General features: G+C 45.4%; 1 protein-coding gene across 2 annotated transcripts in view; it reads right to left on the bottom strand.

The window, feature by feature from the left end:
• EPHX2 (epoxide hydrolase 2) overlaps positions 1-22151 on the bottom strand; it is a 77415-nt gene that overhangs the window by 21940 nt on the left and 33324 nt on the right. For both annotated transcript variants that reach the window (XM_042983517.1, XM_042983518.1), the window contains exons 9-12: positions 19831-19865; positions 13555-13581; positions 10803-10888; positions 6887-6998 (exon numbers count right to left, since the gene is read on the bottom strand). In XM_042983517.1, coding sequence (XP_042839451.1) covers positions 6887-6998; positions 10803-10888; positions 13555-13581; positions 19831-19865 — 260 coding nt within the window. The remainder of the gene's footprint in view (positions 1-6886; positions 6999-10802; positions 10889-13554; positions 13582-19830; positions 19866-22151) is intronic.

The following is a 22151-nucleotide window of genomic DNA, read 5'->3' as shown; positions in this document are numbered from 1 at the left end:
TTTTTCCACAATGACTGTAAGAACCTTTGAAAACAAAAACTTTGCCCTACAAAGTCAGTAGGCATCTTTCCCCACCGAGGTCACTTTTGTCAATCAGGCCTTGGAGCTTATCTTGGTCTGCTGCTTCCCACTCTGTTGGGATGAGCAGGGCACACACACAACAAAGTCCAAGCTCCCTCCCAGGGTGGCTTAGGGGGAGGCATGTGGGCTTTGAAGTCAAAGCTAGGTCAAACCCAGTCAGGACCTGGTCTTGGACCAGTCAGTGATCCCCCAGTGCCCCTGTCTGTTCAGCTGAAAGACAGGAGAACACACAGTGCGCTTGTGAACAGAACCGCTTGGCGGGGCTCCTGGGTGGCTCAGTCGGTTGAGCGTCCGACTTCAGCTCAGGTCATGATCTCACGGTTCATGGGTTCGAGCCCTGCGTCGGGCTCTGCTCTGACAGCTCAGAGCCTGGAGCCTGCTTCAGATTCTGTGTCTCCCTCTCTCTCTGCCCCTCCCCCGCTTGTGCTCTGCCTCTAAAATAAACATTAAAAAAATTTTGAAAAAAGAGCCACTTGGCATACAGAGCTCAAAAAAAAAAAAAAAAAAAAAAAAAAAAGGAATAACTGCAACCCAAGTGTCCATGGAAGGATGAATGGTAAACAAAATGTGGTCTACTCACACAACAGAGTATTATTCATTTTTAAAAAGGATGGAAATTCTGACAAGTGCTACAACACGGAATAATCCTGAGGACGTTGGGACACCAGGGTGGCTTACTCGGCTAAGTATCCAACTCTTGATTTTGGCTCAGGTCATGATCTTGTGGCCGTGGGATCGAGCCCCACGTTGGGCCTCATGCTGAGCATGGAGCCTGCTTGGGATTCTGTCTCTCTCAATCAATCAATCAATCAATCAATAAACAAACAAACAAACATTTAAAAAATAATAATCTTGAGGATGTTAAGCTAAAGTGAAATAATCCAGACACAAAAAGACGAATACTATAGGCCTCCGCTTCTATGAGGTACCCAGAGTAGTTAAATTCAGAGGCAGAAAGTGGAATGCTGGTGCCAGGAGCTGGAGGGAAGAGGGAATAGGGAGGGAATCAGTGTTTCTTGGGTACAGAATCTCATATCTACAAGACGAAAAAGTTCTGGAGATGGACGGTGGTGACGGCTGCACAGCAAAGTGAATGTACTTAATGTCATTGATCTATACACTTGAAAAATGGTTAAGATGGTTAAGTTTTGGGTTACGTGTATTGTTAAGTAGCAAAAATTCAACCAAGTATATTCTGAGATCTAACTGGCTTTATTAATCGGTTCATGAATCGGGCAGTATCCTGTCTAGCAAGCAGAGGGGAATTTCAAAGGGCAACAGAAAAGGAAAGGTTTTTAAAGGTAGAGAAGGATGGGGTGCCTGGGTGGCTCGGTCAGTTAAGCAGCCAACTTTGGCTCAGGTCATGATCTCACGGTCCGTGAGTTCGAGCCCCACGTCGGGCTCTGTGCTGACAGCTCAGAGCCTGGAGCCTGTTTCAGATTCTGTGTCTCCCTCTCTCTCTGACCCTCCCCCGTTCATGCTCTGTCTCAAAAATAAATAAACGTTAAAAAAATAAATAAATAGGGGCACCTGGGTGGCTCAGTCGGTTGAGCGTCTGACTCTGGCTCAGGTCATGATCTCGCGATTCATGAGTTCGAGCCCCGCATTGGGCTCTGTGCTGACAGCCTGGAGCCTGTTTCGGATTCTGTGTCTCCCTCTCTCTCTGCCCCTCCCCTGCTCATGCTCTCTCTCTGTCTCAAAAATAAATAAAAACATTAAAAAATAAATAAATAAATAAATAAATAAATAAGGTAGAGAGGGAGTGGAAAGCAATCAATTAGTAGCAGAGAATCCATTGTTTTAGGCAAGGGGGCCCTTCTAGGGGGAACAGAAGGGGACTCTCAGTGATTTCCTCGTGCTGACCAGGAAGTTCCCATGTTGACTAGTTAAAGGTTGAATTTGTGGGGGGTTGAAACTGCAGTCAGGCTGGGTATTGAGTGTTGGTTTAATGACCTGGAGACTTCACCTAAGGGATGCCATTTTGGGCTCGTGGTTTTCTTTTAAACAGTGTTTTACCACAATATTAAAATTAATGAAAGGGCGCCTGGGTGGTTCAATCATTTAAGCGTTGGACTCTTGATTTCGGCTCAGGTCATGGTATCACGGTTCGTGAGTTCGAGCCCCATGTTGGGCTCTTGGCTGACAGCATGGAACTTGCTTGGGATTCTCTCTACCTCTCTGCTCCTTCCCTGCTCACGCTCTTTCTCAAAATAAATAAACATTAAAAAAAGAAAATACAAAACAATGCTACTATGTTCACTAAAGTTTCTAAAGAAAATATTATAAAAAAATAAGTGTGTTACTTACATCAACATGGGCACATTATTTTTTTAATGAAATATTTTAAATATATATATTTTAATGTTTCTTTATTTTTGAGAGAGAAACAGACCACGAGCAGGGAAGGGGCAGAAAGAGAGGGAGACACAGAATCCAAAGCAGGCTCCAGGCTCCAAGCTGTCGGCACAGAGCCGGACGTCTGGCTCGAATCGACAAACCAGAGGATCGCGATCTGAGCCGAAGTTGGACGCTTAACTGACTGAGCCACCCAGGCATCCCAGTTAAATATTTTAAAATTTCAATACCTAGTAGGGCAAATACCAATAGATGTAACCCACATTAACTAGAGCTCTTTGAGGTCTTTAATAACTTTTAAGAGTGTAAAGGGGGCCTGGGACCAGAAAGTTGGAGAATCACTGCAGTGCAGGGAGCCTATCATCGGGGAGCCAGTCAGTGCCCTCCTTGATCCGCTCCAGCAATCCCAGACCTGAACAGCTGCCCGGAGGTCATTCACTGAGGAGGATGGCTATGATGCCTACCATTATCTGGAAAATGGCTAGATTAGCCCCTTCCCTGGACCGGCAGCATTAGCGTCATGTAAAATGACGCTTAGAAATGAGAATCCTTTGATGCCAACACAACCCATTGAATCAACACTCTGGGGGGTGTGGTCTGGCGATCTGTGTTTTAACTAGCTTTCCAGGGGATCCTGATGCAGGCTGACGTTTGAGAATCGCCAGGCTAGAGAATGACAGAACAGGAGCTGTCAAAGCTGGGATAACCTCCTGGGGCACTTGATATACATGAATCACCTGTGGGACCTTGTTAAAAAGTGGAGTCTTGGGCGCGCCTAGGTGGCTCAGTCGGTTAAGCGGCCGACTTCGGCTTAGGTCATGATCTTGTGGCTCGTGAGTTCAAGCCCTGCGTCGGGCTCTGTGCTGACAGCTCAGAGCCTGGAGCCTGCTTCGGATTCTGTGTCTCCCTCTCTCTCTGCCCCTCCCCTGCTCATGCTCTGTCTCTCTCTGTCTCAAAGATAAATAAACATAAAAAAAAATTTTTTTTTTTTAAAGTGGAGTCTTGTTGGGTAGATGGCAGAAGGGCCTGTGAGTCTGCATTTCTAGCAAGTGCTCAGGGGATGTCGATGCTGTTCCCTGCGCCTCACCTGAAACACCAAGCCCTTTGCTCCAGCAGCTCCTAGCTTGTACTCTATTCTGAAGGTTCTAATGGAAGCGAGGCAGGAACTCCTTCCCTGGGAAAGTGCATGCATACATTAAATTATGCGGGCAATTTCAAGGTGTTCCAGACCTTCTGAAACTCACCTTGAGGATTGCTGACTGCTTCATTAGGAAGTCTCTTACCTCAGGAAGTCTCTTATCTTGTATGATATTTATGGGAGATAAAGAACTTGCCTGGGTTAAGCACATTTCATATGCATCTTCAGCCATTTGTCCCCTCAGGCTGGTATGGGCCCCCCTCCCCCTTCTCATATCCACCCACACAGATCCCATTCATCTTCCAGGTGCCAGTTCAAATGCCCCTCCTTTGGTAAAAAGTTAACTGTTTTCTTAGGAGTTCCCAGAGTAAGCTATGCCTCCATTACAGTCCTTTATGTCTGCCTTTTAAATGTTTATTTTTGACAGAGAGAGAGAGAGAGAGAGAGAGAGAGAGAGAGAGAGAGAGAGAGAAAGAGAGAGAGAGAAAGAGCACGAGCAAGCACGAGTAGGGGAAGGTCAGAGAGAGGGAGACAGAGGATCCGAAGTAGGCTCTGCGCCGACAGCAGAGAGCCTGATGTGGGGCTCAAACTCTTGAAGATCATGACCTCGAGATCATGACCTGAGCCAAAGTCAGACGCTTAACCGACTGAGCCACCCAGGCGCCCCTATGCCTGCCTTATGCTTCAGTTATTTGTTCACTTGCCGGTTTAACCCTGAGGTTGTTACTCGTCTCTGCAACTGGCACCTAACAGGAGATGCAGAAGCATTTGCTACATGAAATAATGCCTGTTGATTCTTCATCAGAAACACTAGCCGAAACATTTCTGACATTTACACACGTATGTAATGTTCGGGCCCTTCCCCCCACCACGGGGCACCTCTGTTTTACAGCAGACACAAGTCTTCTTATGCATGTTGCATTCAAAAGGAGGAGGAAGAAAAAGTTGAAAAGGTAGAAGAGAAAGAAGCGGGTGTGAAAGCCCATGTCCTCCTCCCTCCCTCGGGATCCCCCATGTGGTGCAGCCTGGCAATTGGGGCCTGGGTGTCAAGGGTCTGGTGCCCACACCAGAGGCATGGGGTCTGGGTTAGGGAAGAAGGAAGAGGGTGAGAAGGAACTAGGAAGCATGAGGTGATGGCGATGGAAGGGCCTGTGGGGTGGGGTCCTCTGGGCACACAGAAGGCCACGGGAGGGGGTTGGGCTCTTGGGGGTGGGTGCCAGGCAGAGCCAGAGATTGAGAAAGGGTCAGATAAGAGACCAAAAAAAAAAAAAAAAAAAAAAAAAAAAAAAAATCCAGACACCAGCTTCCCAATTCTGGGTAGGGCCCCGTTCCCTCCCCAGTTCCCAAAGGCCATGGCAGCTGCCACCGAGGCAAGTGAAACCAACACTTTGTTTCTCTCCCCACCTCGAGATCCTTCTCCAGTGTGGGATGCACAGGGGCCAAGCAAACACCTGGGAGAGGTGGCAGGCAGTACATCACACCTGAGACCAGAACTCGGTCGGACCTCTGGTCCAGCAGGAAGAATTTTCACGGGGCCATCTATGGCAACGAACCTATGAGGATTCTCTACGACTTTCGACATCAGCTACAGGCTCCGGGCGTATTGGCCGGTGCACAAGGACACTTAAACCTCCTTCCTGTCCCACTTGCCCAAGTCTCCTTCCAAACAGGGCAATTCCCACCGTCCCCAACCTTCCCCTTCACTGTCTCCATCCTGTCCCCACCCTCCTGCTTCTCCCACCAAGGGGCACTGTTCCTGTTCCCCCTACCATCTGTCCCGGCCACACCATGTCTCCTCCTAATTCGTAGGAAATCCTAACCCCTAGTACCTCAGAAGGTAACAATATTTGGAGATGAGGTCTCTAAAAAGGTCATTAAAATGAGATCTTTGGAAGAGGCCCTCATCCACTGTGACTGGTGTCCTTATAAAAAGAGGAAATTTGAATGCAGAAACACATGTGCACAGAGGAAAGGCCATCTGAGGACACAGCAAGAAGAGGCCATCTACAAACCAAGGAGAGAGGCTTTAGAAGGAACCAACCATGTAGACACCTTGATCTTGGACTTCCAGCCTCCAGAACTGTGAGATAATCAATTCTATTGTTTATGCCCCCCAGTCTATTAGTACTTTGTTATGGCGGCCGTAGCTAATACACCATCTAATCCATCCTCCAGTCAAGACTTCGTCAAATTAAAGACACTTTGATTCAATTCGAGCAGAAGGGAGCTCACCACTTCCCACACTCTGGGCACAGTAGGGCCTGGCCTCAATGAAGAATGTGATACACTGAGCATCTTTTCATGATGTTGCTGGAGGCTTCTGGTGTCTCACTGAATGAATCGGGTCATTGCCTGACTCGAAAAGTTCCTCTTCCAAGGCAGCATCTTATCAATTAAAATCATTCTTAAGAGAAGAGCTACTCGCCAAATTGAAGCCGGGATGTTTACGACCCTTGGTTGGAAATGGTACCTCCTGTGAGCAGCAGAAGGGCAAGGGCTAGGTGAGAAAAGTAGGGAGATGCTCTTGGTACTCCTTATTAATTCAATCCATCCTCTCTCTTGAGAGTGTCAAGGAAATGTCCTTTATCCTCTCTGGAAGTACCCAGATGTAGCTGGACATTGGGGTCCAGAGTCCACAGTGGATGAGATGCAGGTGTCCCCCCACCTCCCTAAGATGAGGCCAGATGATGCTGGCTCACAATTCTGCTGTCAGCGAAACCCCCTGAAAGGTGGCAGTGACACCCCATCACAGGTATCACCCAAGCTCCAGGGAGCATCTCTGAAAGGCACCTCGAGCTTGCTGCACACGAGGTGATGCATAGAAACCTCCTCAAAGCACACTTGGGGCCTGGTGCAGGGATTTTAGGCTCTGGTGCTCCCTGTAATCACGAACCACACTCCTCAGCAAGTGAGGTATGAGGGCCCTGGCAAGAGTCCAGGAGCTGTCCCCAATAAGAGGAGGGCTTCAGCAGGCTCTCAGGCACAGAACTAAGAGACGGCGCCTCCAGACCTGTGCTCAGCCCCCGACTCCATAATTTCAGAGAAATAGGAGAACCCACTGCGCCATCACCCCTACTCCCTGCCCCCCGCCACCCCAAATGCACACACACAGAAACGTGTCATCACCTGGAAAGGACCCGCTTGGCTGTGGAACCAGTTTCACCTGAGCCCAGGTATAAAACCATTTCTAACTAATGCCATGGGAAATTATCTGGCACAGAGAAAATCAAGTCAATGGGGAGATGGAGAGAGAAAGGAGAAAGAAGAACAAAAACCTTGCTGGGATCACTGCTCTCAGGAGCCCGAACTTACTGGTTCTTGGAAGTAGAGCTGGTAATCAAAAATAGGATTGGCTTTGATTTTCTCCATCGTAGGTACGCTGGGATCGGCTGGTATGAAGGGAGTATTCAAACTGGCCACTGCCCTGTGGAAAGAAGATACCAAGATGTAGACGTTGTAAGAAGACAGTATGTAAAAACCGGAAAGGACCTTACATATCAACACGAAAGCTCAGAGCAGGAAAGGGAGATGCATGAGATCTCATACCAGCAGTGTGGGGGAGAATGGGGTCAGCAGTCCAATTGCTTGACTCCCAGCCCGGCGGTTTTTTTCCTCACTGAACTGAAGTATTTCTCACCTTCTTGCCTTACACACAGACACACATATACACTGTGCGTGGCATGTCAACCTTGGTTAGATTATAGTTTCAAAAAATGCATTCATTTTGGGGCACCTGAATGGCTCGGCTGCTTAAGTGTCTGACTTCAGCTCAGGTCATGATCTCTGTTTGTGGGTTCGAGCCCCACGTTGGGCTCTGTGCTGACGGCTCAGAGCCTGGAGCCTCCTTCGGATTCTGTGTCTCCCTCTCTCTGTGCCCCTCCCTTACTCGCACCCTCTCTCTCAAAAATAGACGAGCATTAAAAAAATTGTTTTCAAATGCATTCATTTTGCCTTCCTTCTTTTACTCCTTTAACTCTGTGCTAATTTTATGCTGTGTACTAAGGGAGAGAAGATATAAAATCAATACTTGATGAGTTTATTATAATTTTAAAAGGCTAGACAAATATACCCATGACTATACTACAAGATGGACTGTGATATGAGCCATAAGACTAGCACAAGCACCACGGGAGTTCAAGGAGAAGAAGAGCTTCTAAATTTGGGCATCATAGAAGATGTCATGCAAAAGCGAGCATTTGAACTTGGTTTTTAAGGGTCGGAGAGAGCAGGGGAGGGGAAATGATACTGTAAGGGAGACATCATGGGGTAGCATGAGCAAATTCTAGAAGGGGGCAAAGCTGGTGGCTGAGTTTGACAGGGCAAAGAATCTATGTGGCCAAAGGCAAGCATTTAATGGGGCATCTTGTGAAATAAAGCCACCAGGGCAACTGGGAGCCTAGACATGAAGGGCCCCGAATCTGGATTAGATGCTGCAGAAAACCAAGACAACCATGAGAGCTTCTGAGAAAAGGGGAGAGTAGACAAAAGTTGCAGTCAGGAAGTGATGGGTCAAGCAGGAATACATGACATGGATGCAGAGAGGGACACCAGAAAGCCAGGAGAGGGCCAGCACACTACACTATACACAAAGTCATCCGAGGGGAACAGGATGGCAGATGTGCGAATAAAAGAGATGGGTGGATTTGAGCGACCAGAGGAAGGCAGGACTGACAAGTCGACCAGCACAGTTAGTCTGGTGAAGTGATCCTGTGCCCACTGTGATCCTAAGGAAACCCCTTCCCAAAAGAGAAGCAGAGAGGAGAGAATATGTGGGGGAGATAAAAACTAGAAGGAACAGGATAAGCAGGACAATTGAAATAATCAGGGAAAGCAGTGGTGAGGTTTTCCCAGTGCCAACAAACAGAAATACAATGTGAGCCACACGTATAATTTAGAATTTTCTATTAGCCACTTAAAACAAGTAAAAAGAAACACGTGAGATTAACTGAAAATATTGAAATTTGAAATCTAATGCTGATTTAAATACTTAAATATTCAACCCAATATATTTAAAATATTAATCATTTCAACATGCCATCAATATAAAAATTATTAATAAGATATTTTACCTTTTCTTTTTTTGCTATCAAGTCTTTGAAATCTGGAAGGTATTTCCTACATAGAGTAATCTCAATTCGAACCAGCCACATTTCAAATGTTCAATAGCCACCAAAGACAGTGCAGGTTAGGCTACAAAATAAGTTACCCTGATGTCTAAAGGTTTCCAATGTTATCACAGTGAGCCTATTTTAAGCATAACTTAAATCACAAGTCAAGAAATTCTAGCTTTTGCTTAACATTCTGAGCTGAATAGGATTTTCTTTTCAATTGCCTTGACATACAGTTTATTCCATATATAAAAAAATTATCATCACATGAGATGTTAGCATATAAATGCTGCTGCCAACTGCATTAAGATTGGAAAAAGCTAAACCACAGCCTCCTTTTGGGAGCGGAGTCTCTAGATAATTGTCACAGAAAGGATGTAAAAAGGTATTCTTGCAAACAAGTGAAGCAACTCTTACATTAAATAGATCCCTGCAATTTATCTCAGTAGAATGCCAAAACTAAGGATTTAAAGAAATATTCCACACTAAAGGTGGGTTTTCCCTTTTCATTTATTATCTGGCTAGAAATGTGAAGATCAATGCCAAAGATTTTTTTTTTTAATTTTTTTTAAGTTTATTTATTTATTTGGAGAGAGAGAGAAAGAGCACGGGCAGGTGAGGGGCAGAGAGAAGGAGAGACAGAATCTCAAGCAGGCTCTACGTCATCAACACAGAGCCTGATGAGGGGCTCGAACTCATAAACTGTGAGATCATGACCTGAGCTGCACCGAGATCGAGTGGGATGCTTAACCGACTGTGCCACCCAGGCACCACAATGCCAACAATATTCTTAAAAGCCAGCTTTGCCCCTGGAAGGGGGTCCCGGCTCCTTCCCTCTCCTCCAGGAATGCAGCAACAGGGCTGTTTTGATGAGCATAGATGGAAAAGGAGCAACTACTACCAAACTAATGACAGGATGGAAGCAGAACAATGAGAAGAGGAACAGGAATCCAGAGCATGCTTATGTATCCCAGACCTAATGTTCTTCTGGGCACAACTTTACTGGGCTCATGTTAAATATTTTCAAAGTCTCACAGGAGAGAGACAGAGACTACGTTTAATAAAACAACAAGAAGGTGTTTCACTTCCTTCAAGGTAGAGATCATAAGCTTGTTGCTCTCATTCCTTTTACCCCTTTCAAGAAGCATCTAATACAGTCTACAGAGTAACTTTCTAGTGACCCAACTGCTAAGAACTGAGCTCTTATTTCAACTCTGAGTGAAAAAGAGGACAGAGAGAGAAGCTAATGAGATCAGAGGGACAAGAGTGCAAAAACTTTAAAAATATTTCAGGAAGTGTTTGATTCATGTTGGTCTTCGATATCATCCTACCACTTCAGCTGATGTTGAGCTGAACAAAGTTCTTCAGTGTTTCCATTATAAACTCAATGAAAGAAAAAGTGACTGGATTAGTCAGGGAAATACAGGTAGCTAAGGATGATGTTGATTTAATACGCTAAGATCCCAAGCTGAAATAGGAGGTCACACAACACGCTTTAACTACAGTTGCCAGCACAACTGGGGGATGGCTACAAAGACCACCTGGCTCTCTGGGTTCAAAATCTGTCCTCTGAAAGCTCCCGCCAGTACTCTGATGCCATTCTAAGAATGACTGTGAGCAATGTGATGGTGGTCACAAAATGCCATTCTAACATGACACCTGCACAGCATTTTGCAGGTTATATAGTCAAAAGGAGTTACCATTACTATGCTATCATTGAGGAAACCAAGGCCTAACGGGTGAAATGATTCATCACACAGCCAGTCATGGCAAAACTGAAAGGCACATTTCCTAACTCCTGGTCCAGGGCTGAAGTTTCTCCTGGCACTCAGCTCTATGACCCCACCACCCTTGCTGCCTCACCCACTCCCCCCAAACATCTACATTCTCCTACATTCCCACTGGCTACCCAGGCCCTGAGTTATCTGTCCCATTACTGGTAACTGGGACAGGCCTTGCTTCCTAAGACATTAACTCATCAATGGGCACTAAGAAGTTACATGTTGCCTTCCCAGATAATCTATATGTTCTCAAAAAGTTGACTGCAGTTCAAGACCTGAGGAAGGATTCTAACAGGAATTCAAGTCCAAACCCTGGGCCAAATTCTGCGGCCTAATTACCTCACTCTCTCCGGGTAGAAGAGAGCCATGTTCCACACCAGCATGCCTCCCCAGTCGTGGCCAATGAACACTGCTTGAGTGATCCCCTAGTGAAGGATAAAGACATGAGCTGAATATGGGCAAGTTTCTGGGATGGGATGCTGAGAGCCCAACGCCTTGTGCTCCCTGGAGGCCCAAACCCTCGTCTGGTGATCCTTTCCTTCACTTTCTAGGACCTGTCCTCCACTGACCATGCAGTAGCTCCCCCAACGTCCACCCTCTTCAGGCCTCCCTTCCCACACACCAGCCCCACAGAGCCTCTGCAGATGACTGGTCTCCTACATTTTCTTAGAACACTAAGGCCACTGGCCACAAATCCTCTCCCTCTCTACCTTCCCTCAAATCAAAGTGTGTTTCATCTCTTTCTCTACTTTTTGTCTTCAGGTTAGTATGACTTACCTCCCTGTGTTCCATGTTCACTTTTCACTGAGTGACTGTGATTCTCTCCCTATTCTTTTGGGATCTTCCCTCCCTTAACTAACCACTAAAACCTCAGAGACATCTTTAATCCCTCTCTCTCTACCTGCGTCTTCCTTTCTTCTGCTGCTGCTAACAATGGATGACAACAGCTCCCTTTTATTGAGGACCTCCTAAGACAGGCGCTGTGTGTAGCATATGCACCCATTGTCTGGAATTCTCCCAATAACCTTCGAATACATGTTTTACAAATAGGAAGACAGGCTCGCAGTTGTTAGGCCACTTGCCCAAGGCCACACGGATGGTAACTCAGACCCAAGCTTCCCCAACTTAAAATCAGGCTCACCCCTCCACCCAGCCCTGCTGGCCCCAGTCAGCCACATGAGGGCCCTTCATCTTGAAAAGCAGCTCCCTCGGGGCGCCTGGGTGGCTTGGTTGGTTGAGCGTCCGACTTCGGCTCAGGTCATGATCTCACGGTCTGTGAGTTCGAGCCCCGCGTCGGGCTCTGTGCTGACAGCTCAGAGCCTGGAGCCTGTTTCGGATTCTGTGTCTCCCTCTCTCTCTCTGCCCCTCCCCTGCTCATGCTCTGTCTCTCTCTGTCTCAAAAATAAATAAACGTTAAAAAAAAAAATTTTAGAAAAGCAGCTCCCTGCCTCAGCTGCCTTGCCACACTTTTGTCTTGTGTCCAACTTCCCAATGATCCACGCCAGTCACCTGCCTGGCGACCTTCCTAAGGCCCCACAACTTGGCTTCTTCCCTGCTACCCCTGAGTCCACTGAAACTTCCCTCTTAAAGGCTATTAATCACTGGTAACAGTTTTTTGCCCTCTCAGCTCTCACTCTTCTGACTGTTCTGCAGCATCAGACATTTCCTTTAAAATGTTCTTCCCTGGGCCTCTGTGACTCTATGCTTTCCAGGTTCTTTTCTCACTCACTGAGTCTACCCCCTCCTCTTCCTCTCTCACAGGAGTTACTTCATGGCTCAGCTCTCAGGCCTGTCCTTGGGAACCCATCTACTACTCTAATGGCTTCAGCTTCCACCTCCAGGTGGCAGGTGACCTCCTCACCAGCAATGGGTCCAGCTTCCTTCCTGCGTGTCCCAGTAATGCCTGGGCCAGGGAGGGACACCCAGCCCAGTGGCCGACAGCCACCGGGGCTCTCTTCCAACAATCAGAGTAAGAGACTTTCTCAGCCGGATGGAAATCTTCTAGAGTTGGAACTGGGGTGGCCACACCGGGCCATGTCCTCTTACATGTCCCTCCCCCTCATTCTCAAAAGGTCCAAAGCTGATTCTGTGGGACTGAGAATCTGCAGAAGGCGAGGACAGTGACACCTTTGCCTCGTTTCCTACAGTGGCTGGCACCATGCCTTGCTGCCCAACTGGAACCCCTGGGTCATCTTGAATTCTCCTCCTGACTCTCTCTCATATCCAACAAACAGGCACTAAATGTGCCATTTTGGGGTTCTCTCTTCGCTACCCCTCCACGGTCACTGTCCTGGCTGAGCCCTTCTCTGCCTCAGTCTAGGTCCCGCTGTCCTCATCCTGCCACTGTGACCTAATTGAGGACAGGGAAAGCATACTACCTAACTGCGATCTCAAACTTACACAAGTAAAAAGCAGAAGCATAGTCTCAGATCACCACCATTGATCTGCTTTGTGTTTGACATTCCACATGATGTTAAATGAAGGAATTTGACTTCAGGTCTTTCCAAAGGGATAGATACACGGTTTTAAAAGTTGTGAAATATCAGCCTATAGGATATTTCCCAAACTTCGTGACACAAAGCTCTTGACCCTGGCTGAAGGCCAAAAGAAGTATCCTGGAAAATGCTTTTCATGAAACAAAAAACCAAAACAAGCTTGGCTCTACACTGTTCTCCACTCTGCCATCTCTGTGTCTATACTTCCTCCTGAGCACCTACCCTGCCTCCCACTGTCCCCAAAGTGTCATACCTACCCTTGCCACTCTCCTTGAGGGTTCTAACAGCTGACAACTTTGACAGTTCCGTCTTTGGGGCACCTGGGTGGCTCGGTCAGTTCAACGTCTGACTCTCGATTTTGGTTCAGGTAATGATCTCACCGTTGTGGGATCAAGCCCCGCGTCAGGCTCTGTGCTGGGTGTAGAGCCTACTTGAGAATCTCTCTCTCTCTCTCTCTCTCTCTCTCTCTCTCTGCCCCCCCACTTTCCCTCTGCCCCTTCCTCACTCTCTCTCAAAACACAAACAAAACAAAGGTACATCTTTAATTGCCCACACAAACAGAATTCTCCAGAGATCAGTTTAAAATAATGACTTACCAACTTATCCAGGAAGGTTACCATCTCCTAAGAAAGAAAAGACAAAAAAATCAGAAATTGTATACACCCACCTCAGCTGCTTCAATATTAGAATTACTGTATCTGCCTTTTTATGGGCTATATTGTGTCTTCCCCAAATTCACATGTTGAAGCCCTAACACCACCCCTACCCCAGGACCTTGGAATGTGACTGTATTTGGAGACAGGGGCATTAAAGAGATAAGTTAAAATGAGGTCATCAGAGTAAGCCATGATCCAAGTTGGCCAGTGTCTTTATAAGAACAAAAGGTCTCGGGGTGCCTGGGTGGCTCAGTCGGTTAATCGTCCAGCTTCAGCTCAGGTCATGATCTCACAGTCCGCAAGTTTGAGCCCTGCGTCGGGCTCTGTGCTGACAGCTCAGAGCCTGGAGCCTGCTTCCGATTCTGTGTCTCCCTCTCTCTTTGCCCCTCCCCTGCTCATGCTCTTTGTCTCTGTCTCAAAAATAAATAAAAACATTAAAAAAATTAAAAAAAAAAAAAAGAACAAAAGGTCTCGACACAGACACGCACAGAGGAAAGCCCAAGTGAAGACACAGGGAGAAACGGCCACCAACAAGCTTCAGATGAAACCCTGCCGACACCTTGATCTCGAGCTGGACGGGCTCCAGCCTCCAGAATGGTGAGAGAATAAATTTCTGTTGTTTAAGCCTCCCAGTCTGGTAGTTGGTTATGGCACCCTGAGCACACGAATACAATGTTCAGTCATTTCCCTCGCTTGTGAGTTCTCTCCCTTCCCCTTCCAGCATCCTCTCAGTAACCAGGCTGATCTCAGATGAGCACAGTGAATTATTCAGCGTATGTTGGTGCACATCCCTAACTGGGCAACATCCATCATAAGACAGAAACATGCCTTCTTCCCGGGAGAAAGAAAGGGGAAGAAAACTGCTGTGCAGAGGGCTGGCTGCTTGCCTTGCCCCAGGACAGTGAGCTCCTGCCCCTTGTCCCGCAGCACACATGGGGGCTCCTGGCCACACCCGCCAGCAAGCTCGGGGTCTGGAAAAGGGGTCTAAGATGTGTGGAGGTGCTGGAGATGAAGGTCATCCAGAATCAGGACTTGGGGATGCCATATTGGGCCAGGTACAAAATGAGCAAGCAGGGGAACCCTGCTGGGGATGGAGGGAGGGTAGGACAGAGCAGAGGTGTAGACAGAATGAATCAGAGACCTGACACGCCATTCAGCCCCTGCAGAAAGCCACACCACCTTCCGGCTTCCCCACCTCACTCCTCCTATATGATCCCGTCTAACTTGTCAATGCTACCCCCTATTTACCTGAGCCTGTGCTCTGCTTGCTATAATTAAAGAGTCTATGGAGCTCTATCTCTGGAGCCCTAGCTTGGCCACTCAATTCACGTCCTTTCCCCTCACGCATCTGTATGTCCACTCTACAGATGAGGTAGCTGAGGCTCACAGCGGCCAAATGGTCAAATGCAGCCAAGGCCAACATTGCTAGTCAGGCAGAACTGGGACTGATTCCAAGTCTATCTGATTTCAAAAATTTAACATCAAGGGGTGCCTGGGTGGCTTAGTCAGTTAAGTGTCTGACTCTTGATTTTAGCTCAGATCCTGATCTCACAGGTCATGGGTTTGAGCCCTGTGTCAGGCTCTGCTCTGACAGCACAGAGCTTGCTTGCAATTCTTTCCCTCCCTCCTTCTCTCTCTCTCTCCCTCTCCTGCTTGTGCTTCCACTCTCTCTCTCAAAGTAAATAAACATAAAAAAAAAATTCAACATCAAAGCCTTCAAAGCTATCCTGGTTTGCCCTGTGGACCAACAGCGTTATTTTAAATATTTTCCAGTCCCTTGATTCCTCCCCCCTACCAATTGAGAAGTCCCTAATTTGTTTTTGATTCCCTAGATCACTGCCCTCACTGAAGGCTGCGGAGATTTGCACCATAAAGGTTTGAAGACTTAGAAGATAAATGTGATTGTATTTCCCTCCCCTCCTGTTTTAGGTGCTTCTAAAATGAAAGGCGAGCTTTTTTTCCTTCTCTGGGCAAGGCCTATCTTTTGTTCTTCTACACTAAGCAAGGAGATGGAAACTTCAGGATAGAAGGATAGCATGATAGAAGACAAAGGGCTTCCCACAGAGCCCTAAGAGCATTACAAAGTGTTCAGTTATTCTCCACTGCGGCCTCAGTTCCGATGGGGACATCCACCAAATGGGAACATCCTTTTTGGCGGGGTTGGGGGACACACACAGAGTTCTGCCTACAGCCAGTGACAGTAACATTCTTCAAAGAGAAAGAATGTTAAAGGTTTTCTGGCTCCTTTTGCTACCCCAGCTCCCAAGCCTGCCCAGAAATCCGGGGGTCACAGTGACAACCTCACTAGGTAGGGAGCAGCGGGCAAACCCCTCACTGCTCCCCTGAAGAACGTTGGAAAGCAAGTGCAGATGATAGGTTCCATTGGTTAAAATGTGCACAATTTGTTGTTGTTTTCTTTTAATGTAGATACTCAGTATTGATATAATTAGGTTATTAGTTTAATGGTTTTTATTTTCACCTTTCCCCCCAAAGACAGGGGAACAATTATTGAAAGGCACCATACTATGTTGTCAGAAAGTTTCGTTATGACTGAATGTTTGTGTCCCTCAAAATTCACATGTTAAAGCCCTAATCCCCAGTGTGATTATATTTGAAGATAGTGTCTTTACAGAAGTAATTAAGGTTCAGTGAGGTCACGAGGGTAGGGTGCTGATCAGATAGGATCAGTATTCTTATAAGAGACACCAGAGAGCTTCTTCTTACTTTGCAATTAACCACGGAGAGACTGGAGATTAGTTCAGTGTTATTTCCACATCCTACTCTTAAAAAGAAAATCAGACCTAAAATGGCATCACTTAGGTAAAGGCCTCAAGTCAGAAAACCAACACTCAATACACAGTCTGACTGCAGTTTCAACCTCCTATAAATGTAACCTTCTTTTTAAAAAACTTTTTTTTAATGTGTATTTTTGAGAGACAGAGAGAGCATGCGAGTGGTGAAGAACCAGAGAGAGAGGGAGACACAGAATCCGAAACAGGCTCCAGGCTCCGAGCCGTCAGCACAGAGCCCCACACGGGGCTCAAACCCAGGGACCACAAGATCATGACCTGAGCCGAAGTCGGTGCTTAACAGACTGAGCCACCCAGGCACCCCTAAATGTAACCTATAATCAATCAACATGGGAATTTCCTGGTCAGTACCCTTTCTGTTCCCCTTAGAAGGGCCACCTTGCCTAAAACAATGGATTCTCTGCTAATAATTACCTTCTTTCCACTCCCTCTCTACCTTTAACAATCTTTTCTGTAGCCCTTTGGAGTGAGTTCCCCTCTACTTGCTAGATGGAATACTGTCTGATTTATGAATCGATTCATAAAACCAATTAGATCTTTATAATTTACTTGGTTGAATTTTTACTATTTTAACACCACAAAACTAAGAATCACACTCAGATCAGGAGGGGTCTTGAGAACATGAAGTACATCCCTCTGACTGCATCTTATACTTGACAGCACGACCTGGAAAGGTTAAATGACTTACTCAAGGTCAATCACAATGAAAGGGGCAACTGGGTGTGGATAAGCCTCTCAATGTTATTGCTATGTTGCATTCCAACACCCCTAATTTGGAATCCTAAGACTACAGACACACAGAGAATACGTTCATGGTTCCCTAAAGGTACTTATTCGAAAAATTTTTTTTTAATGTTTATTTATTTTTTGAGAGAGAGAGAGAGGGAGGGAGGGAGGGAAGGAAGGGGGGAGGGAAGGAGAGGGGTAGGGTAGAGAGAGAGGGAGACACAGAACCTGAGCAGTCTCCAGGCTCTGAGCTGTCTGCACAGAGTCTGATGCAGGGCTCAAACCCATGAACCATGAGATCATGACCTGAGCCGAAGTCAGACACTTAACAGACTGAGCCACCCAGGCGCCCCCTAAAGATACTTATTCTAAAACAAATAGCAGTTGTATGATGAACTGGCACATACATTTAAGGATTTGCGGTTGAGGAAAAAAAAAGTTGTCAATATATTTGGGGGGGGGGTGTAGTTGAGAGAAGGATTTTTGTGGGCACTTGAAGATAAGCAGTATATGGCTCTTTATTCAGTTTCTTATATTTAAAGTTTATGCAGGTAATTTTTTTAAAAAGATTACATAGAGGGTTTTAAAAAAAATTTTACATTATAAATATTGTGCTGATAATTTTTCAAATGACAGCTTTATTGAACTATGACTCATATACCATAAAATTCACCTGTTTAAAATAAACAATTCAACGGAGTTTAGTGTAGTTACAGAGTTGTGAGATCACCACTGCTATCTAGTTACAGAACATTTCATCATGCCAAAAAGAAACCTTGTACCCATAAACAGTAGTTCCCCATTTCCTCTAGCCCTTGGCAACCATTAATTTCATTTCTGACCTCTTCTGGAAATTTCTCCCAAATGGAATTATACAATACATGGCCATTTGTGACTGGCTTATCTTAGCATAATGTTTTTAAGGGTCATTCATGTTGAAGCATGCATCATGATCTCATGCCTGTTTATGGCTGAATACTATTCCATTGTATGGATATGTCACATATTTTTTATCCATTCATCAGTTATTGAACATTGGGGTCGTTTCCACTTTTTGGCTTTTGTGAATAATGCTGCTGTGAACATTCACATCCAGGTTTTTGGTGGACATATTTTTTTAAATTCTTTTGTGTGAATACCTAGTAGTGGACATACGAATGACTTTTAAAGGGTGGAGTTGGAGGACAGGAGCCTCACATTTTATCTTCTTTGTTTTAGTAAAAGAATTGCCTTCTTCTGGAAGGCAATTATGTCAAGTGACCAGATCTATCTGTCTTAAGAACCAATTTTGACACAAAGAAGTAGGGGTCCAGTTAGGGGACATCAGGGGAATGGGGAGAACCCACCCCCCTCCCCACAGGGTCGCTGGGGAAATCTTGGCAGGATTTCGGGGGAGATATGAGCAAGATCAGAAGTGGCAGAGTGAAAGAGGTAAAGACTCAGAAACTGAGGAAGGAAGGACAACCCCAACTGGAAAGTAAGGTTTTATCAATGCTCCTCTTCTAAGGCACCAAAGCCTATGTGTGGGCCTGGTTGGGAGGAGATCCAAACAGAGCTATGACTCCTAGATGGAGCCTTCTTGTAATTTTAGCATCATCAGGGGCATCGCCAGCTTTCCGGCCAACCAAGAGGCTATTTCTTCCCCTTGGCTCCCCCAGCTAAGGCTCCCCGCCTTGCTTTTCCCAAGGGCTGATGGAGCCTTGGGGCACAGTCTCCTCACCTCAGCCTTGGCTTCCTCTTGCAAGCCCTGAAATGAGGGTCCCCTCCCTGATGGTGCTTACACTTCACCTAGAATAGGAGCGCCATTACAGTCACCAATCCACACGCTAACTCCCTAGGTCTGGCCAACAACATCTTTACCAAAATAATTTTTAAAATCTTCAGGATGGAGGGTGCCTGGGTGGATCAGGCGTTATGCATCTGACTTCGGCTCAGGTCATGATCTCATGGTTTGTGAGTTCGAGTCCCATATCAGGTGAGCACGAGCCCACTTCTCTCTTTCTCTCCCTCCCTTTCTCTCTCTACCCCTCATGGGATTCTCTCTCTCTCTGCCCCTCATTCACTTGTACCTCTCTCTCTCTAAAAAAAATTTAAAAAATAGGGGTGCCTCGGTGGCTCAGTCGGTTAAGCATCCGGCTTAGGTCATGATCTCGCAGTTCGTGAGTTCGAGCCCCACGTCAGGCTCTGTGCTGACAGCTCAGAGCCTGGAACCTGCTTGGGATTCTGTGTGTGTCTCTCTCTCTGTCCCTCCCCCACTGGTGCTCTGTCTCTCTCTCTCACAAATAAATAAACATTAAAAAACATTTTCTTTTAAATAAAGAATTAATAAAAATAAAAAATAAAATCCTCAGGATGGCAAGGTGAGTTGGGGAGTGGCTACGAGGAAGGCCACGGGAGCTGTGGCAGAGGTCAGACCTGGCTCTACTAGCTGTTGACCTCAGGCAATTACTTCGCCTCCTGGTGACTCAGTTTCTTCTTCCATCAAATGTTTGGAACAGTACTTGATATACAGTAAATGTTGGCTATCATTTTGAAATACCACCTTAACTGTAAGATTGTATACCCAAATGCTGTAAAATGCTTTCCTAGGGTTTAATGAATACCCATACCTCTATCTGGTATCAGTGAAAACACCAGGACAGAAAAGATGTTACAAATGTTACCCAAAGATCTTCCTTACCTTGCATAACACTTCCAAGGAATATTCTTCTATTTCTGCCATTAAAAATAAAGACAATTAATTAACATACTTGAAAATTACCAACAAACTAAGAGGGCCCCTTTGCCAAAAAAATATACCTTATTGAATCTTTAGATTGCTGTAGTCTACTTATTTTTGGTTTTGTTTCCTGTGCTTTTGGGGTCACGTCCATGAAATCACTGTCAAGGTCAATGGCACAAAGCTTTTCATTTACGCTTTCCTCTAAGAGTTTTAGTTTCAGGTCTTACATTTAAGTCTTTAATCCATTTTGAGTTGATTTTTGTGTAGGGTGTAAGGTAAGGGTCCAATTTCATTCTCTTGCATGTGGATATCCAATTTTCCCAGCATCACTGGTTGAAGAGACTGCCCTCTCCCCTAAGGTATGTGCTAGACACCCTAGTCAAAGATCAGCTGACAGTTCAGGTGTGGATTTATTTCTGGGCTCTCTACTCAGTTCCACTGGCCATATGTCCGTCTTTATACCAATACCACCTTGTTTTGATTACTGTAGCTCTGTAATATATTTTGAAACCAGGAAGTATAAGTCTTCCAGCTTCGTTCTTTCTAAAGACTGATTTGACTATTAGGGTTTTTTTGGTGGATCATATGAATTGTAGAATTGTTTTTTCTATTTCTGTAAAAAAATGCCATTGGGATTTTAAATAGGGATTCCACTGAATCTATAGATCACTTTGGGTAGTATGAACATTTTAATAATAATAGCAATTCCAGAAAGCAAAGAAGAAAAAAGAAAAAAAGAAGAGAAAACAGAAGGAAGAAACTATCGAAGAAATAATTCAAGAAAACTTCCAAGAACTAAAAGATATATGTACCCAGAAAAGTGGATGAAAAGAGACCCAGATCATGGTATATAACATCATAAAATTTTAGAACACAGCAAGATAAATAAAAAGATCCTAAACGTATCAAGGGTGAAGAAAAAGAAAATGGTCACATAGAAAACCTCACAGATCCGAATGGCATGGGACTTTTCAGTAGCAACAAGGGAAGAGAGAAAATAGCAGGATAACGGAGTCACGGTTTTAAAGGAAAATAATGTGTTATTTAAAATCTATTGCCAAATGATATGAAATTTACATACAAATGATCTGCAATGTATTTGTATGCATTCCAGATCATCATGCTTGGCTTTAGAATTCACGGTGTGTATAATCTTTAGCAACGGTTAATGTGTAAATTATTATTTTCTTAAAAAAAGTTATAATTAGGGTATGTATAAGTCCCAATTCATCCAGAACAGTTCAGTTTGTGTTTCTTTTAATAGTGTTCTAGCCTGAATGATAAATTAATTACTAAGTTACGCCTAGGGGATTCAGGGAAGATCATAATAGAGATGAATAAAAATAAATATCTTAATAATTAAATTTGGGGAGGGGGAAACCCTTAAATGTCTTTCCTGGGTGTTTGGACTAGAAGCTTTCTTTTTGTCAAAAGTGCCTCTGCACCACTCAAGAGGCAGTGAGTAGCTGCTAAGTCGATACCATGACAATCAGGGAACAATCATGGAGGCACTCGCCTGCCACAGCAGGCTGAATGGTCTGACTGGTGGTCACCTGAGTGCCAGTTCACGTCAGCTGGCTTCAAACTCGACACAATAGGCTTGATGTGAACACGGGGGAGGCAGCTCAGGGAAGGGGTGGTGAGCAGCTTGTTTGGTTCACTGAGCTGCCATGGCTAACAGCACGGCTGGCACCGGGAGGGACAGGGATTCTGCCACAGGCCTGGCTGTAACACATTCCTGTCCCCACCTGGGGAGCTTAACAGTTTGGGTCTGAGAACCCCTCTGAAACTGATAAAGCAGTAGACTCCCTCACCCCAGGCAAGTGTTCATAAATCCACACATAGACTCGGGTTCATAGGCCCCTGATGCCCATCCTTAGATAGGCTCCATCTGGGATCCAGAGACCCTGGGTTAAGAATCTGGCCTACCAATTACCGTATGATCCAGCAGTTCCACTTCTGGGTATACACCCCAAAAAACTGAAAGGAGGAACTCAAGCAGATACTGCATACCCATATTTGTAGCAGCATTATTCCACATTAGCCAGAAGGTGGAGGCAACACAAATGTCCACTGATGAACAGATGGATAAACAAAATGTGATCTATAGTTACAATGAAGTATTATTCAGCCTCCAAAAGGAAGGAAATTGTGATATATGCCACAATGTGGATGAATCTTGAAGACATCATGCTAAGTGATATCAGCCAGTCACAAAAGGATAAATATTGTATGATCCACTTAGAGATGACTGGAGTAGTCAAATTCATAGATAGAGA

Source organism: Panthera tigris, chromosome B1 (genome assembly GCF_018350195.1).
Source record: "Panthera tigris isolate Pti1 chromosome B1, P.tigris_Pti1_mat1.1, whole genome shotgun sequence".
Taxonomy (NCBI): domain Eukaryota; kingdom Metazoa; phylum Chordata; class Mammalia; order Carnivora; family Felidae; genus Panthera; species Panthera tigris.
Note: the sequence above shows the minus strand (reverse complement) of the source record. Positions and strands in the feature narration are given on the sequence as shown.